The following is a 17,275-nucleotide window of genomic DNA, read 5'->3' as shown; positions in this document are numbered from 1 at the left end:
TTAAATTAAATACAATTAAATAAATTACATACAATTAGCTAAATTAAATTATCTAAAGTACAAAAAAAAAAACACTAAATTACAGAAAATAATAAACAAATTACAGATATTTAAACTAATTACACCTAATCTAATAGCCCTATTAAAATAAAAAAGCCCCCCCCCAAGATAAAAAAAACCCTAGCCTAAACTAAACTACCAATAGCCCTTAAAAGGGCCTTTTGCGGGGCATTGCCCCAAAGTAATCAGCTATTTTACCTGTAAAAAAATTCTAACAACCCTCATACAGTAAAACCCACCACCCACACAACCAACCCCCCAAATAAAATACTATATAAAAAAAACCTAAGCTCCCCATTGCACTGAAAAGGGCATTTGGATGGACATTGCCCTTAAAAGGGTAGTTAGCTCTTTTGCAAGCCCAAACCCCTAATCTAAAAAATAAACCCACCCAATACACCCTTAAAAAAACAAAAAACCTAACACTAACCCCCTGAAGATCGACTTACCGGGAGACGTCTTCATCCAAGCCGGGCGTAGTGGTCCTCCAGACGGGCAGAAGTTTTCATCCAAGCCGGGCAGAAGTGGTCCTCCAGACGGGCAGAAGTCTTCATCCAGATGGCATCTTCTATCTTTATCCATCCGGCGCGGAGCGGGTCCATCTTCAAGACATCCGACGCGGAGCATCCTCTTCATCCGACGACTAACACAGAATGAAGGTACCTTTAAGTGACATCATCCAAGATGGCTTCCCTTAGATTCCGATTGGCTGATAGAATTCTATCAGCCAATCGGAAATAAGGAAGAAAAAATCCTATTGGCTGATGCAATCAGCCAATAGGATTGGAGTTCAATCCTATTGGCTGATCCAATCAGCCAATAGAAGGTGAGCTCAATCCTATTGGCTGATTGGATCAGCCAATAGGATTGAACTTCATTCCTATTGGCTGATTGCATCAGCCAATAGGATTTTTTCTACCTTAATTCCGATTGGCTGATAGAATTCTATCAGCCAATCGGAATCTAAGGGACGCCATCTTGGATGACATCACTTAAAGGTACCTTCATTCTGTTTTAGTCGTTGGAAGAAGAGGATGCTCCGCGTCGAATGTCTTGAAGATGGAGCAGTTCCGCGCCGGATGGATGGATGAAGATAGAAGATGCCGTCTGGATGAAGACTTCTGCCCATCTGGAGGACCACTTCTGCCCGGTTTGGATGAAGACTTCTGCCCGTCTGGAGGACAACTTCGTCCGGCTTGGATTAAGACGTCTCCTGGTAAGTCGATCTTCAGGGGGTTAGTGTTAGGTTTTTTTAAGGGTGTATTGGGTTGGTTTATTTTTTAGATTAGGGGTTTGGGCTTGCAAAAGAGCTAACTGCCCTTTTAAGGGCAATGCCCATCCAAATGCCCTTTTCAGGGCAATGGGAAGCTTAGGTTTTTTTAGATAGTATTTTATTTGGGGGGTTGGTTGTGTGGGTGGTGGGTTTTACTGTTGGGGGGTTGTTTGTATTTTTTTTTACAGGTAAAATTGCTGATTACTTTGGGGCGATGCCCAGCAAAAGGCCATTTTATGGGCTATTGGTAGTTTAGATTAGGCTAGGGTTTTTTAATTTTTTTATTTTTTTTTATTTTAATAGGGCTATTAGATTAGGTGTAATTAGTTTTAATTTCTGTAATTTGTTTATTATTTTCTGTAATTTAGTGTTTGTTTTTTTAATTTAGCTAATTGTATTTAATTTAGTTAATTTATTTAATTATAGTGTAGTGTTAGGTGTTAGTGTAACTTAGGTTAGGTTTTATTTTACAGGTAAATTTGTATTTATTTTAGCTAGGTAGTTATTAAATAGTTAATAACTATTTAATAACTATTCTACCTAGTTAAAATAAATACAAATTTGCCTGTAAAATAAAAATAAATCCTAAGCTAGCTACAATGTAACTATTAGTTATGTTGTAGCTATCTTCGGGTTTATTTTACAGGTAAGTCTTTAGTTTTAAATAGGAATTATTTAGTTAATGATAGGAATATTTATTTAGATTTATTTAAATTATATTTAAGTTAGGGGTTGTTAGGGTTAGGGTAAGACTTAGGTTTAGGGGCTAATAGTTTAGTGGCGGCGACGTTGGGGGTGGCAGATTAGGGGTTAATAAATGTAGGTAGGTGGCGGCGATGTTAGGGCCGGCAGATTAGGGGTTAATAATATTTAACTAATGTTTGCAAGGCGGGAGTGCGGCGGTTTAGGGGTTAATATGTTTATTATAGTGGAGGCGACATTGGAGGCGACAGATTAGGGGTTAATAAGTGTAGGTAGGTGGCGGCGACATTGGGGGCAGTAGTTTAGATTTTAATAATTATAATGTAGGTGTTGGCGATGTCAGGGCGGAAGATTTAGGGGTTAATAAGTGTAAGATTAGGGGTGTTTAGACTCGGGGTTCATGTTAGGGTGTTAGGTGTAGACATAACTTTAGTTTCCCCATAGGAATCAATGGGGCTGCATTACTGAGTTTTACGCTGCTTTCTTGCAGGTGTTAGACTTTTTTTCAGCCGGCTCTCCCCGTTGATTCCTATGGGGAAATCGTGCACAAGCACGTTACACCAGCTCACCGCTGACTTAAGCAGCGCTGGTATTGGAGTGCGGTAATGAGCAAAATTTTGCTCAACGCTCACTTCTTGTCTTTAAACGACGGTTTTGTAAAAACTCGTAATACCAGTGCTGTAGGTAAATGAACGGTGAGGGAAAACTGCTCGTTAGCACCGCACAGCCTCTAACACAAAACTCATAATCTAGCTGATACAAAATGAATAATTTAACCATTCACACAAAAATACACAGGAAGAAACTGTATTGTTAAGGTGCATTATTATTATTATTCTTTATTTATAAAGCGCCAACAGATTCTGCAGCGCTGCCCATGGATACAAGCACAACAGTACAATGGAGAAACAATACAATAAAAGACAAAATTTTACAGACAAATACAGGGGGAATTGAGGGCCCTAGTCCCGTGCGAACTTACAATCTAGATGGGTAGGAGGAGGATAGGAAACAGGAGGTGGGGACTGCAAAGGTGAGAATGATATTATTAAGGAGATAGAGGGCAACTGTTAGTTAAGTGAAGTTAGTTTGTTAATAAGTCGGGTGATAAGCTTCCCTGAACAGAAAGGTCTTTAGGGAACATTTAAAGGAGGAGAGGTTAGGGGCAAGTCTGACAGCTTGAGGAAGTGCTTTCCAGAGTGTTGGTGCCGCACGAGAGAAGTCCTGTGACACTGCCCTCTCCTGGATTCACTCTTATCTCTCTAACAGATCCTTCTCAGTCTCTTTTGCTGGTGACTCCTCCTCTCTATTGCCTCTGTCTGTTGGAGAACCTCAAGGCTCTGTCCTGGGTCCTCTACTCTTCTCTATTTACACTTCTTCCCCCAGTAAACTTATCAACAGCTATCACCTCTATGCTGATGACACCCAGATCTACCTTTCCACCCCTGCACTCTCTCCTTCTGTCAACTCTCACATCAGCGACTGCTTATCTGGCATTTCCTCCTGGATGGCCTCTCACCACCTAAAAATAAACACGTCCAAGACTGAACTACTTCTAATTCCCCCCTCTAACTCTACTCCAGTTTCTAATTTTTCTATCACTAATGGCAGCACCACTTTCTCCCCATCACCCCAAGTCTGCTGCCTAGGAGTCACGCTTGACTCAAATCTGTCCTTCATTCCCCACATCCAAGGGGGGGGGGGGCGGGAGGGAAGGGGAAGGAGGGAGGGAGAGGGGATACAAGTGGATGGGGATTTTAAACTTACCGAGGATTCTCAGTGCATGGTGAGCTTGGTGCTGTTTCTGCTTCAGTCTCTGCTTCCTCCCTCTCAGAAGCAGAATCTCCCCAAATTCCAGCGCTCACCGTCTGAGCCACCATGTGAAGTACAGACTTATCCAGACTCAGCCAGCCTGAAGGGAGCCTGCAGCAAAAAAACAACTCCATATCTCTTAAAGTATTTACACAGTTTTGCACAACCAACACTATGATATTAATATACTTTTTACCTCTGAGATTACCTTGTATCCCTTTTCTCAGTGCTTTTTACATACTTGCATTTTAGCCAACTAGTGCTGGTTCCTGCACAACTGCACAGGAGTAAGCACAATGTTTATCTATATGGCCTACATGAACTAACGCTGTCTAGTTGTGAAAAGGTAATAAAATGCACTGAGATAAAGGTGGCCTGCAGGGTATAGAAACAGTTAGAGATTTAGAGGTTATAAAGTATTTTATTATAAACATTTTGTTTATGCAAAACTGGGGAATGAGTAATAAAGGGATTATTTATCTTTTTAAACAATAAAAAAAATTAAGTAGAATATCCCTTTAAATATTATATGATTATCAGAAACAGATATAGATATTAAAAAAAAAGCTGACTATATAGTTATATAACAAAGTGATACACCAGCAGATGCATTACAGACATAAGAAAAATAATTATTTTTTGAAAATCTTTTCCATTTTCCATATCATGTTCCAATTTCGAGCTGAAAACTGTACAAGAATAGATTAAATAACAATCTCTTAATACAGCATAGGGGGTCTGTAGGTGTGAGGGGCAAACACAGTGTAAAATGTCTATTCTGTTAGGCACCAGGTTTAACGCAAAACATGTGGAGGGACTCTTAAAGGGACATAAAGGGCTAAAAGGAAATGCTGTAATATGTTAGAGCATTTTATTATAATAACAAAATCCAAACGTATTCTAAAAACCAAACATCTTTATTAATATTTTTTTTAAAAATAAAATGATAAAAATTACTATTTTTTCTCTGCCTGTAAGTCACAAAAGTATTAAAAATGATATAAACTTCCTTTAGTTACATGTATAACCTGTATTATTAACCTTAATTGTTGCATAAATGACATAGGATATTGTTGTTTACACTTGACCCAATCCCCTCCCCAAACTGTCCCATTATAAAGATGCAAATATTTCCACTCCCAAGCAGTTTATATAAAGGGTTTTCTACCTGTACTTGCAAGAGTTAAACACAAAGTTAAAGCCAGTTCCAGAGAAGCAATGCACTATTGGGAGTCAATAACAAGGAGTATATGTGCATGGCCATCAATCGCTAGTAAATTGAAAGGTCTTTTAAAAATGAATCCTCTACCTAAAACATAAAAGTTTAACCTGTTATTCTCACCTAAAAATAAATTCATGCACCCCTAAGGGCAATGACAATGGAAAACTCTCCTCTTTTAAATGACTGATCAGTTGACTCTCTAAGTAGCACACGATTGATGAAAAAAATGTGAATTTCCTAACCTATAATACAGCAGACATAGAGTAGTTAAAGGGCACTGAATTAAACAGAAAAAAAAAAACACCTGCATACATAAGACAGCTAATATAAAAGGGGATTCTTCTTTCAAACAAGAGTTAACACAAACCCCCTTTAGATATCACCTTAGCTACTTTATGGTTAAAAAATACAGAGATTATGAACAAATTATACATGTTATTTCATTTCTCCATTGATATTATAAGTATTAGAACATTAAATGTATTTCCTCCCATGTCATAGAGTCACCATAGTCTTACCTATTCACCGGCTTGCCTTCACCCTGTTGTCGTCTGGACCCAAAGAGATGACCCCATTTTCTAACTGGGCTGCTCTGTGCAGGTACCGTGTTCTCCTTTCCTGCATTTTCTGGAGCAGCCACAGAATGTTTTTGTGGGTTCACTGCCTCCTTCTCCTTTCCTTGTTTCAGTTCATTTAACACTGACTCAGGAGGACTGCCCATCCATGACCGCCTTTCAGCCTTCTGCCCATATTCCAAATGATCCTTTTTGGAGCATTTTTCTTCTGTATTTCCTTCCGAGGTGGAAAAGGCCTCTGCACCTTCTACAACCCCCTCACGGGGCGGTGGTGCTTTTTTAGGCGTGCCACTAGTTCCTGGTCTCCTCCTCTCTTGGCGTGTGAATCTGGCTGTATTAGACGAGCTCTCAATGTAAACCTGAGAGCTCTGCATTAGTTGGTACCACCACCCAGCTTGTTTGTCTTTTTTTACCTCTGCTACATTTTCTAATTTCTTATCATCAGTCTCTGCAGCTGCAGCCCCCTCTCCTGTCGGTCTCTCAAGTTCTAGAGATTCAGAGGCTGCATTTTGTGCCAACTTCTTCTTCTGGTTTGCTTCCCCTTCCTCCTCTCTGTTCCTCATGAGTTGTAAAGTGGAGTGAACAGATTGCAGCAAGTCCTGCTTAACTCGAAGCATTTCCTTCTTCTGTTGCTGCTCTTGGCTCATCTGGACCAGATTGTGCTCAAAGAGGAGGTCCAAGTCAAAGGGTAGCAGGGACAGAGGCTGAAGAAGCAGCAACAGTTCTTCAAAAAGGGACTGGCATACACCATGCGACAATGACAGGAAGCCAACAGACTCATAATGAGCCCAGATAATGTCTGCAGAGGCACAGGGAGAGAACCATTATTGCAAAATTTCCACAAAGGCAACGGAGAACCAGAGATGTACATTCATGGGTTTTTACTGCTATATACAACAGTGTAGGTGCCCAGGCAAAATAGAGACAGGATCAGAAAGATATAGCAAGAGAGAGACGGGGAGAGAGAAAAAGAAAAGGATAGAGAGATAAAGAGAGTCAGAAACAGGGAGGCAGAGTGCCTAATGATCTGGAACTCTACACTCAGAAACATTTTACACAATGAGATGTGTATCTAACTAAATAAGACAACCTGCATTTCTGTAAGACTTATATTCAAGGTCATTTCTGTAAACATAGTTGAAATTGTTAATAAAATGTCAAAATTCAAAGGGTTTCTTATATTTCTATAGTGAAATGAGTTTAGACAAAACCACATCCGTAAACTAATATTGTATCAGAATGATCTAAACATTCTCTAGGTCTCAGTTTTGTCTCGCTGAATGTAAGCTGCAAGTTTGTAAAGGAAAAAGGCGTTTGCAAAACTAGAAACAAGTGTAAGGTAAATACCAGTAAAACCCCCCAGAGTAATTTGTATTTGCAAACAGTCAGGTGCTTCTCTTTCCCCTGCAAGAATCTAAATACTAGTGAGCTCAGTAAAGCTGAGGCTCTGAGCATTATTAACAAAAAAGAACAATTTCAGACCAAGTGGTCATGATCTCAAGCTGAAGGGTAGTAGGTTTAGGGCTAATTTGCGGAAGCTTCTTCAAAGAACAGGTGGTTAATTCATGAATTAAACTGAGGTAGTAATGACAACACTGTGGGAGACTTCAAGATTACCTGTGATAAGCATAAGGCTATCTTATGTACTAACTGATGCCTGGGATAAGCATAAGGCTATCTTATGTACTAACTGATGCCTGGGATAAGCATAAGGCTATCTTATGTACTAACTGATGCCTGGGATAAGCATAAGGCTATCTTATGTACTAACTGATGCCTGGGATAAGCATAAGGCTATCTTATGTACTAACTGATGCCTGGGATAAGCATAAGGCTATCTTATGTACTAACTGATGCCTGGGATAAGCATAAGGCTATCTTATGTACTAACTGATGCCTGGGATAAGCATAAGGCTATCCTGCATACTAACTAATGCCTAGGATAAGCATAAGGCTAGGATAAGAACAAGGCATACGCACTAATTAATGCCTGGGGTAAGAATAAGACTATCCTACGTACTAATTAATGCCTGGGATAATGATAAGACTATTCTATGTACTTACTAATGCCTGGGATAAGCAAAAGGCTATCCTATGAACTAACTAATGTCTTGGACAAGCATAAAGTTATACTACATACTAATTAATGCCTGGGATAAGCATAAGGCTATCTTATGTACTTATTAATGCCTGGGATACCATAAGGCTATCCTGCGTACCAATTAATGCCTGGGATAAGCATAAAGCTATCCTACATACTAATTAATGCCTTGGATAAGCATACGGCTATTCTAGAGACTTATTAATGCCTAGGATAAGCATAAGGCTGTCCTATGTACTAATTAATGCCTGAGATAAGCATAGGGCTATCCTACATACTAACTAATGTCTTGGACAAGCATAACGTTATCCTACATACTAATTAACTAATAAGGCTATCTTATGTACTTATTAATGCCTGGGATACCATAAGGCTATCCTGCATACCAATTAATGCCTGGGTTAAGCGTAAGGCTGTCCTAAGTACTAATTAATGCCTGTGATAAGCATAAGGCTATCCTAAGTACTAATTAATGCCTGTGATAAGCATAAAGCTATCCTAAGTACTAATTAATTCCTGGGATAAGCATAAGGCTATCCTAAGTGCTAATTAATGCCTGTGATAAGCATAAGGCTATCCTAGGTACTAATTAATGCCTGGGATACCATAAGGCTATACTGCATACCAATTAATCCCTAGGATAAGCATAAGGCTGTCATACGTACTAATTTATGCCTGGGACAAGTATAAGGCTATCCTAGGTACTAATTAATGCCTGGGATACCATAAGGCTATACTGCATACCAATTAATCCCTAGGATAAGCATAAGGCTGTCATACGTACTAATTAATGCCTGGGACAAGCATAAGGCTGTCATACGTACTAATTAATGCCTGGGACAAGCATAAGGCTATCTTATGTACTAATTAATGCCTAGGATAAGCATAAAGTTATCCTACATACTAACTAATGCCTGAGATAAGCATAAGGCTATCCTACATACTAACTAATGCCTGGGATATGCATAAGGTTATCCTATGTACTAATTAATGCCTAGGATAAGCATAAGGCTATCCTACGTACTAACTAATGCCTGAGATAAGCATAAGGCTATCCTACGTACTAACTAATGTCTGTGATAAGCATAAGGCTATCCTACGTACTAACTTATGTCTGAGATAAGCATAAGGCTATCCTACATACTAACTAATGCATGGGATAAGCATAAGGCTATCATATGTACTAACTAATGCATGAGATAAGCATAAGGCTATTCTACATACTAATTAATGCCTGGGAAAAGCATAAAGCTATCCTACATACTACCTAATAAGGCTATCCTATGTACTAATTAATGCCTGGAAAAAGCATAAGGCTATCCTACGTATTAATTAATGCCTGGAATTAGCATAAGGCTATCCTACATAATAATTAATGACTGGGATAAGCATAAGGCTATCCTATGTACTAATTAATGCCTGGGATAAGCATAAGGCTATCCTATGTACTAATTAATGCCTGGGATAAGCATAAGGCTATCCTACGTAATAATTAATGACTGGGATAAGCATAAGGCTATCCTATGTACTAATTAATGCCTGGGATAAGCATAAGGCAATCCTACATAATAATTAATGACTGGGATAAGCATAAGGCTATCCTATTTACTAATTAATGCCTGGGATAAGCATAAGGCTATCCTACATAATAATTAATGCCTGGGATAAGCATAAGGCTATCCTACATAATAATTAATGACTGGGATAAGCATAAGGCTATCCTATGTACTAATTAATGCCTGGGATAAGCATAAGGCTATCCTATGTACTAATTAATGCCTGGGATAAGCATAAGGCTATCCTACGTAATAATTAATACCTGGAATAAGCATAAGGTTATCCTATGTACTAATTAATGCCTGGGATAAGCATAAGGCTATCCTACGTAATAATTAATACCTGGAATAAGCATAAGGCTATCCTACGTAATAATTAATGCCTGGGATAAGTATAAGGTTATCCTACATAATAATTAATACCTGGAATAAGCATAAGGCTATCCTATGTACTAGTGTTGGTAGAAAAAGTGAAAGTGTGTGTGTGTGTGTGGGGGGGGGGGGATAGAGAAGGATAGAGAAAGAGAGAGATAAAGTAAGAGACAAGAGAAATGGGAATAAAGAGATAGAAATAAGAGAAAGAGATGAAGACAGAACTAGGAAAAGAGCTGATTTTATAAAACATTCTACAAAGCAGATCTTCTATATAAGTTCTGACCTTGCACTATACTTGTGTATGCGACGCTACAACCCCCTGCCCTTAACACGCTATATACCAACCTTCATGGTTATAGAGATGATTAAACCAGAACTCCACCGAGCGGATGCTGAAACAACAAAGCACAATGCTAATTTAGGAGGGCAGAAATTATGATGATTCATAAAAACATCTATGCAATATAAGGAATGGCTTGAAGGCCTCTTAATATCCAAACACTTTAAAGAGGCACCAACAAAGCACAAAAGGTTTCCAATACTGGGGTATAAAACGTATTGCTAGAGACTGGAGAGGGGGAAACCACGAGCGTAAATTACTATATAATGAAGCCCAACTGATATGATTTCAAAACCCTAGAACCACAAGGTCTGAATGCAGAGTTAGATCTAAATCAGTTTACCCAATTAATTCTAAAAATATATCCTCAAGCTAAACTCCCTTATATATAAAATCACTCACCTTATAATGTATGATTTGTACATTCTAACATTTTTAAGGTCAGGGAAGCTTATATTTAGGGGGAACTATTAGCATTATAACAATCTGATTTCACTAATACTGTTTGTATGTACGTTACATCTTTAAAATATGCGTATTGTCATAAAGGCAAGGTCAATGGGCTTTAAAGAAAATATAAGAAAAAATATTATCAGTTTCATGTGTGTTTATATATATATATATATATATATATATATATTTATATTAATTGTTTAAAGTTCTATAAGTTTTATAAAATCAGATAAAAAATTAAAAAGTTTAAAAATGATAATTTGGGGTCTCCAGTCTTTTTGAAAAATATTGAAACTCCCTCACAAAGGGCTCGCTTCCATTGAGCCGTAATTAGGTTTGCGTGCACTCACAAACCGATAAATATGCTGGCGGAAGCAATATCGTTTATCGCCTGTTTCCAATGGTGCATTATACCTCAAAGATCTTTGCGTCCCAAAGAAAGTAATAGAAGCCGTTAATCGATAAATTATACCAGGTTTCCAATGAAAGCGCTAACCGTTAATACACTGTTGGAGGCTGTCGATACATTGAGAAATATTACACCCTGCTCTTCTAGGTGTAAAGGAGGAAAAAAGAGCTTTTCGAGGCCTGTTTCTAATTGAAATTGCAAATCACAAAAACATTTATGAGTGTTTCAATGTACAAATAACATTATATATGCTACATTTATTGGTCCTATGTATAGGAATATTTGCACCCATGTTTTCATAGAAAAGTAAATTTATGCTTACCTGATAAATTAATTTCTTCTATGGTACGACGAGTCCACGGATTCATCCTTTACTTGTGGGATATTATCCTCCTGCTGACAGGAAGTGGCAAAGAGCACCACAGCAGAGCTGTCTATATAGCTCCTCCCTTGACTCCACCCCCCAGTCATTCGACCGAAGGTATAGGAAGAAAAAGTAGAAACTAAAAGGTGCAGAGGTGACTGAAGTTTTAAATCAAAACTATAATCTGTCTTAAAATGACAGGGCGGGCAGTGGACTCGTCGTATCATAGAAGAAATCAATTTATCAGGTAAGCATAAATTTACTTTTCTTCTATAAGATACAACGAGTCCACGGATTCATCCTTTACTTGTGGGATACAATACCAAAGCTACAGGACACGGATGAACGGGAGGGACAAGACAGATGCCTAAACAGAAGGCACCACTGCTTGAAGAACTTTTCTCCCAAAAATAGCCTCCGAAGAAGCAAAAGTATCAAATTTGGAAAATTTGGAAAAGGTATGAAGGGAAGACCAAGTCGCAGCCTTACAAATCTGTTCAACAGAAGCATAGTTTTTAAAAGCCCATGTGGAAGCCACCGCTCAAGTAGAGTGAGCTGTAATCCTTTCAGGAGGCTGCTGTCCAGCAGTCTCGTATGCCAAACGGATGATGCTTTTCAGCCAAAAAGAAAGAGAGGTAGCCATAGCTTTTTGACCTCTACGTTTTCCAGAATAGACAACAAACAGAGAAGATGTTTGACGGAAATCTTTGGTCGCTTGCAAGTAAAACTTCAAAGCACGAACCACGTCCAAGATGTGTAACAGACGTTCCTTCTTAGAAGAAGGGTTAGGACACAGGGAAGGAACAATAATTTCCTGATTGATATTCTTATTAGATACCACCTTAGGAAGGAATCCAGGTTCGGTACACAAAACCACCTTATCAGAATGGAAAACAAGATAAGGCGAGTCGCATTGCAATGCAGATAGTTCAGAAACTCTTTGAGCCGAAGAGATAGCAACTAAAAACAGAACTTTCCAAGATAGAAGCTTAATATCTATGGAATGCATAGGTTCAAACGGAACCCCTTGAAGAACTTTAAGAACTAAATTCAAACTCCATGGCGGAGCAACAGGTTTAAACACAGGCTTGATTCTAAACAAAACCTGACAAAACGACTGAACGTCTGGAACCTGCCAGACGCTTGTGCAGTAAAATTGATAAAGCAGATATCTGTCCCTTTAGGGAACTAGCTGATAACCCCTTCTCCAATCCTTCTTGTAGAAAGGACAAAATCCAAGGAATCCTGATCTTACTCCATGAGTAGCCTTTGGATTTGCACCAATAAAGATATTTACGCCATATCTTATGGTCAATTTTCCTAGTGACAGGCTATTGAGGTATCTATGACCGACTCAGAGAATCCCCGCTTAGATAAAATCAAGCGTTCAATCTCCAGGCAGTCAGCCGCAGAGAAACTAGATTTGGATGCTGGAACGGACCTTAAATGAGAAGGTCCTGTCTCAGTGGCAGTTTCCACGGTGGCAGAGATGACATTTTCACCAGGTCTGCATACCAAGTCCTGCGTGGCCACGCAGGTGCTATCAAAATTACCGAAGCCCTCTCCTGTTTGATTCTGGCAATCAGACGACGAAGGAGAGGAAAAGGAGGAAACACATAAGCCAGGTTGAACGACCAAGGTACTGCTAGAGCATCTATCAGTACTGCTTGGGGATCCCTCGATCTGGATCCATAACAAGGAAGTTTGGCATTCTGATGAGATGCCATCAGATCCAATTCTGGTGTGCCCCATTGATGAATCAATTGTGCAAACACCTCCGGATGGAGCTCCCACTCCCCCGGATGAAAAGTCTGTCGACTTAGAAAATCCGCTTCCCAGTTCTCCACTCCTGGGATATAGATTGCTGATAGATGGCAAGAGTGAGTCTCTGCCCATCTAATTATTTTGGAAACCTCTATCATCGATAGAGAACTCTTTGTTCCCCCTTGATGATTTATATATGCTACAGTCGTGATATTGCCCGACTAGAATCTTATGAATTTGGCCGAATCCAGCTGAGGCCAAGCTGAAGCGCGTTGAATATCGCTCTCAGTTCTAGACAGAGTCCACACACCCTGTGCCTTTAGGGAATTCCAGACTGCACCCCAGCCCAATAGGCTGGCGTCCGTCATCACTATGACCCATTCTGGCCTGCGGAAACACATTCCCTGGGACAGATGATCCTGTGACAACCACCAAAGAAGAGAGTCACTGGTCTCTTGATCCAGATTTATCTGAGGCGATAAATTTGCATAGTCCCCATTCCACTGTCTGAGCATGCATAGTTGCAGTGGTCTTAGATGCAAGCGAGCAAACGGAACTATGTCCATTGCCGCTACCATTAGTCCAATTACCTCCATACACTGAGCCACTGACGGCCGAGGAATGGAATGAAGTGCTCGGCAGGTGGTTAAGATCTTTGATTTTCTGACCTCCGTCAGAAAATTTTTCATGTCTACTGAGTCTATCAGAGTTCCCAGGAATGGAACTCTTGTGAGAGGGACAAGTGAACTCTTCTTTATGTTCACCTTCCACCCGTGAGATCTTAGAAAAGCCAACACGATGTCCATGTGAGATTTGGCTAGTCGGTAAGTTGACGCCTGAATCAAGATATCAACCAGATAGGGCGCCACTGCTATGCCCTGTGGCCTTAGAACCGCCAGAAGGGACCCTAGCACCTTTGTGAAAATTCTGGGAGCTGTGGCCAACCCGAAAGCAAGAGCCACAAACTGGTAATGCTTGTCCAGGAAGGCGAACCTGAGGAACTGGTGATGATATTTGTGGATAGGAATGTGAAGATACGCATCCTTCAAATCCACGGTGGTCATATATTGACCCTCCTGGATCATTGGTAAAATTGTCCGAATGGTCTCCATCTTGAAGGATGGGACTCTGATAAATTTGTTTAGGATATTGAGATCTAAAATTGGTCTGAAGGTTACCTCTTTTTTGGGAACCATGAACAGATTGGAGTAAAACCCCTGCCCCTGTTCTGCTTTTGGAACTGGGCAGATTACCCCCTTAGTATATAGGTCTTCTACACAGCATAAGAATGCCTCTCTTTTGTCTGGTTTACAGACAACTGTGAAAGATGAAATCTCTCCCTTGGAGGAGAATCTTTGAATTCTAGAAGATACCCCTGGGTCACAATTTCTAATGACCAGGAATCCTGAATATCTCTTGCCCAAGCCTGATCGAAGAGATAAAGTCTTCCCCCCACTAGATCCGGTCCCGGATCAGGGGCTGCCCCTTCATGCTGTCTTGGAAGCAGTAGCGGGCTTCTTGGCCTGTTTACCTTTATTCCAGGTCTGGTTAGGTCTCCAGACTGACTTGGATTGAGCAAAATTCCCCTCCTGCTTTGTGGCAGGGGAGGAGGTAGCGGGAATACCTTTGAAGTTTCGAAAGGAACGAAAATTATTTTGTTTGGCCCTCATTCTATTTGTCTTATCCTGAGGAAGGGCATGGCCTTTTCCTCCAGTGATGTCGGAAATGATCTCCTTCAGTTCAGGCCCGAATAGGGTCTTACCCTTGAAAGGAATAGCTAATAGCTTAGATTTTGATGACAAATCAGCAGACCAGGACTTAAGCCATAAGGCTCTACACACTAAAATGGCAAAACCTGAATTCTTTGCCGCTAATTTAGCCAGTTGAAAATCGGCATCTGTAATAAAAGAATTAGCTAGCTTGAGAGCCTTAATTCTATCTAAAATATCATCCAATAAGGTCTCAACCTTAAGAGCCTCCTCAAGAGCCTTGACCCAAAAAGCAGCTGCAGTAGTTACAGGAACAATGCACGCTATAGGTTGCAGAAGAAAACCCTGATGAATAAATATTTTCTTTAGAAGACCCTCTAATTTTTTATCCATAGGATCTTTGAAAGCACAACTGTCCTCAATAGGTATAGTTGTACGCTTAGCTAGGGTAGAAATAGCTCCCTCCACCTTAGGGAACGTCCTTGCTTGAAGAAAATAAAAACTAACATTTTATCAACTCTTTCACTTTACCCTTCCTATTACTTACAGTAGGCAAAGAGAATGACTGGGAGTGGAGTCAAGGGAGGAGCTATATAGACAGCTCTGCTGTGGTGCTCTTTGCCACTTCCTGTTAGCAGGAGGATAATATCCCACAAGTAAAGGATGAATCCGTGGACTTGTAGTATCTTATAGAAGAAATATCAATATGTATGTACATAGAAAAATATATGCAAGCATATATCACCTATTCAAAATGAAACCTTTGCCCAGGGATGCTATGTATATTCTCAATATATAACTAATATAACTAATGTATGGATGTGTTTGTGTGTTTGTGTATATAAACGAATGTGTGTTATATAACTAATGTATGGATGTGTGTGTGTGTTTGTGTATATAAACTAATGTGTGTTATATAACTAATGTATGGATGTGTGTGTGTTTATAAACTAATGTGTGTTATATAACTAATGTATGGATGTGTGTGTGTGTATATAAACTAATGTGTGTTATATAACTAATGTATGGATGTGTGTGTGTGTTTGTGTATATAAACTAATGTGTGTTATATAACTAATGTATGGATGTGTGTGTGTGTTTGTGTATATAAACTAATGTGTGTTATATAACTAATGTATGGATGTGTGTGTGTATATAAACTAATGTGTGTTATATAACTAATGTATGGATGTGTGTGTGTATATATAAACTAATGTGTGTTATATAACTAATGTATGGATGTGTGTGTGTGTGTGTGTGTGTGTACATAAACTAATGTGTGTTATATAACTAATGTATGGATGTGTGTGTGTGTGTGTATATAAACTAATGTGTGTTATATAACTAATGTATGGATGTGTGTGTGTATATAAACTAATGTGTGTTATATAACTAATGTATGGATGTGTGTGTGTTTGTGTATATAAACTAATGTGTGTTATATAACTAATGTATGGATGTGTGTGTGTGTGTGTGTGTATATAAACTAATGTGTGTTATATAACTAATGTATGGATGTGTGTGTGAGTGTGTGTGTGTATATAAACTAATGTGTGTTATATAACTAATGTATGGATGTGTGTGTGTGTTTGTGTATATAAACTAATGTGTGTTATATAACTAATGTATGGATGTGTGTGTGTATATAAACTAATGTGTGTTATATAACTAATGTATGGATGTGTGTGTGTATATATAAACTAATGTGTGTTATATAACTAATGTATGGATGTGTGTGTGTATATAAACTAATGTGTGTTATATAACTAATGTATGGATGTGTGTGTGTATATAAACTAATGTGTGTTATATAACTAATGTATGGATGTGTGTGTGTATATATAAACTAATGTGTGTTATATAACTAATGTATGGATGTGTGTGTGTGTGTGTGTGTATATAAACTAATGTGTGTTATATAACTAATGTATGGATGTGTGTGTGAGTGTGTGTGTGTATATAAACTAATGTGTGTTATATAACTAATGTATGGATGTGTGTGTGTGTTTGTGTATATAAACTAATGTGTGTTATATAACTAATGTATGGATGTGTGTGTGTATATAAACTAATGTGTGTTATATAACTAATGTATGGATGTGTGTGTGTATATATAAACTAATGTGTGTTATATAACTAATGTATGGATGTGTGTGTGTATATAAACTAATGTGTGTTATATAACTAATGTATGGATGTGTGTGTGTATATAAACTAATGTGTGTTATATAACTAATGTATGGATGTGTGTGTGTATATATAAACTAATGTGTGTTATATAACTAATGTATGGATGTGTGTGTGTGTGTGTGTATATAAACTAATGTGTGTTATATAACTAATGTATGGATGTGTGTGTGTATATATAAACTAATGTGTGTTATATAACTAATGTATGGATGTGTGTGTGTATATAAACTAATGTGTGTTATATAATTAATGTATGGATGTGTGTGTGTGTATATAAACTAATGTGTGTTATATAACTAATGTATGGATGTGTGTGTGTATATATAAACTAATGTGTGTTATATAACTAATGTATGGATGTGTGTGTGTA

General features: G+C 38.6%; 1 protein-coding gene across 5 annotated transcripts in view; it reads right to left on the bottom strand.

Moving 5' to 3' along the window:
* RUSC2 (RUN and SH3 domain containing 2) overlaps positions 1 to 17,275 on the bottom strand; it is a 175,456-nt gene that overhangs the window by 15,788 nt on the left and 142,393 nt on the right. For 4 of the 5 annotated variants that reach the window (XM_053701023.1, XM_053701024.1, XM_053701020.1 and 1 more), the window contains 3 exons: positions 10,022 to 10,068; positions 5,588 to 6,443; positions 3,803 to 3,958 (listed from right to left, as the gene is read on the bottom strand). In XM_053701023.1, coding sequence (XP_053556998.1) covers positions 3,803 to 3,958; positions 5,588 to 6,443; positions 10,022 to 10,068 — 1,059 coding nt within the window. Of the gene's footprint in view, positions 1 to 3,798; positions 3,959 to 5,587; positions 6,444 to 10,021; positions 10,069 to 17,275 lie in introns of those variants that run through there. The other variant, XM_053701022.1, reaches the window with a different exon arrangement.

Source organism: Bombina bombina, chromosome 2 (genome assembly GCF_027579735.1).
Source record: "Bombina bombina isolate aBomBom1 chromosome 2, aBomBom1.pri, whole genome shotgun sequence".
NCBI classification, from domain to species: domain Eukaryota; kingdom Metazoa; phylum Chordata; class Amphibia; order Anura; family Bombinatoridae; genus Bombina; species Bombina bombina.
Note: the sequence above shows the minus strand (reverse complement) of the source record. Positions and strands in the feature narration are given on the sequence as shown.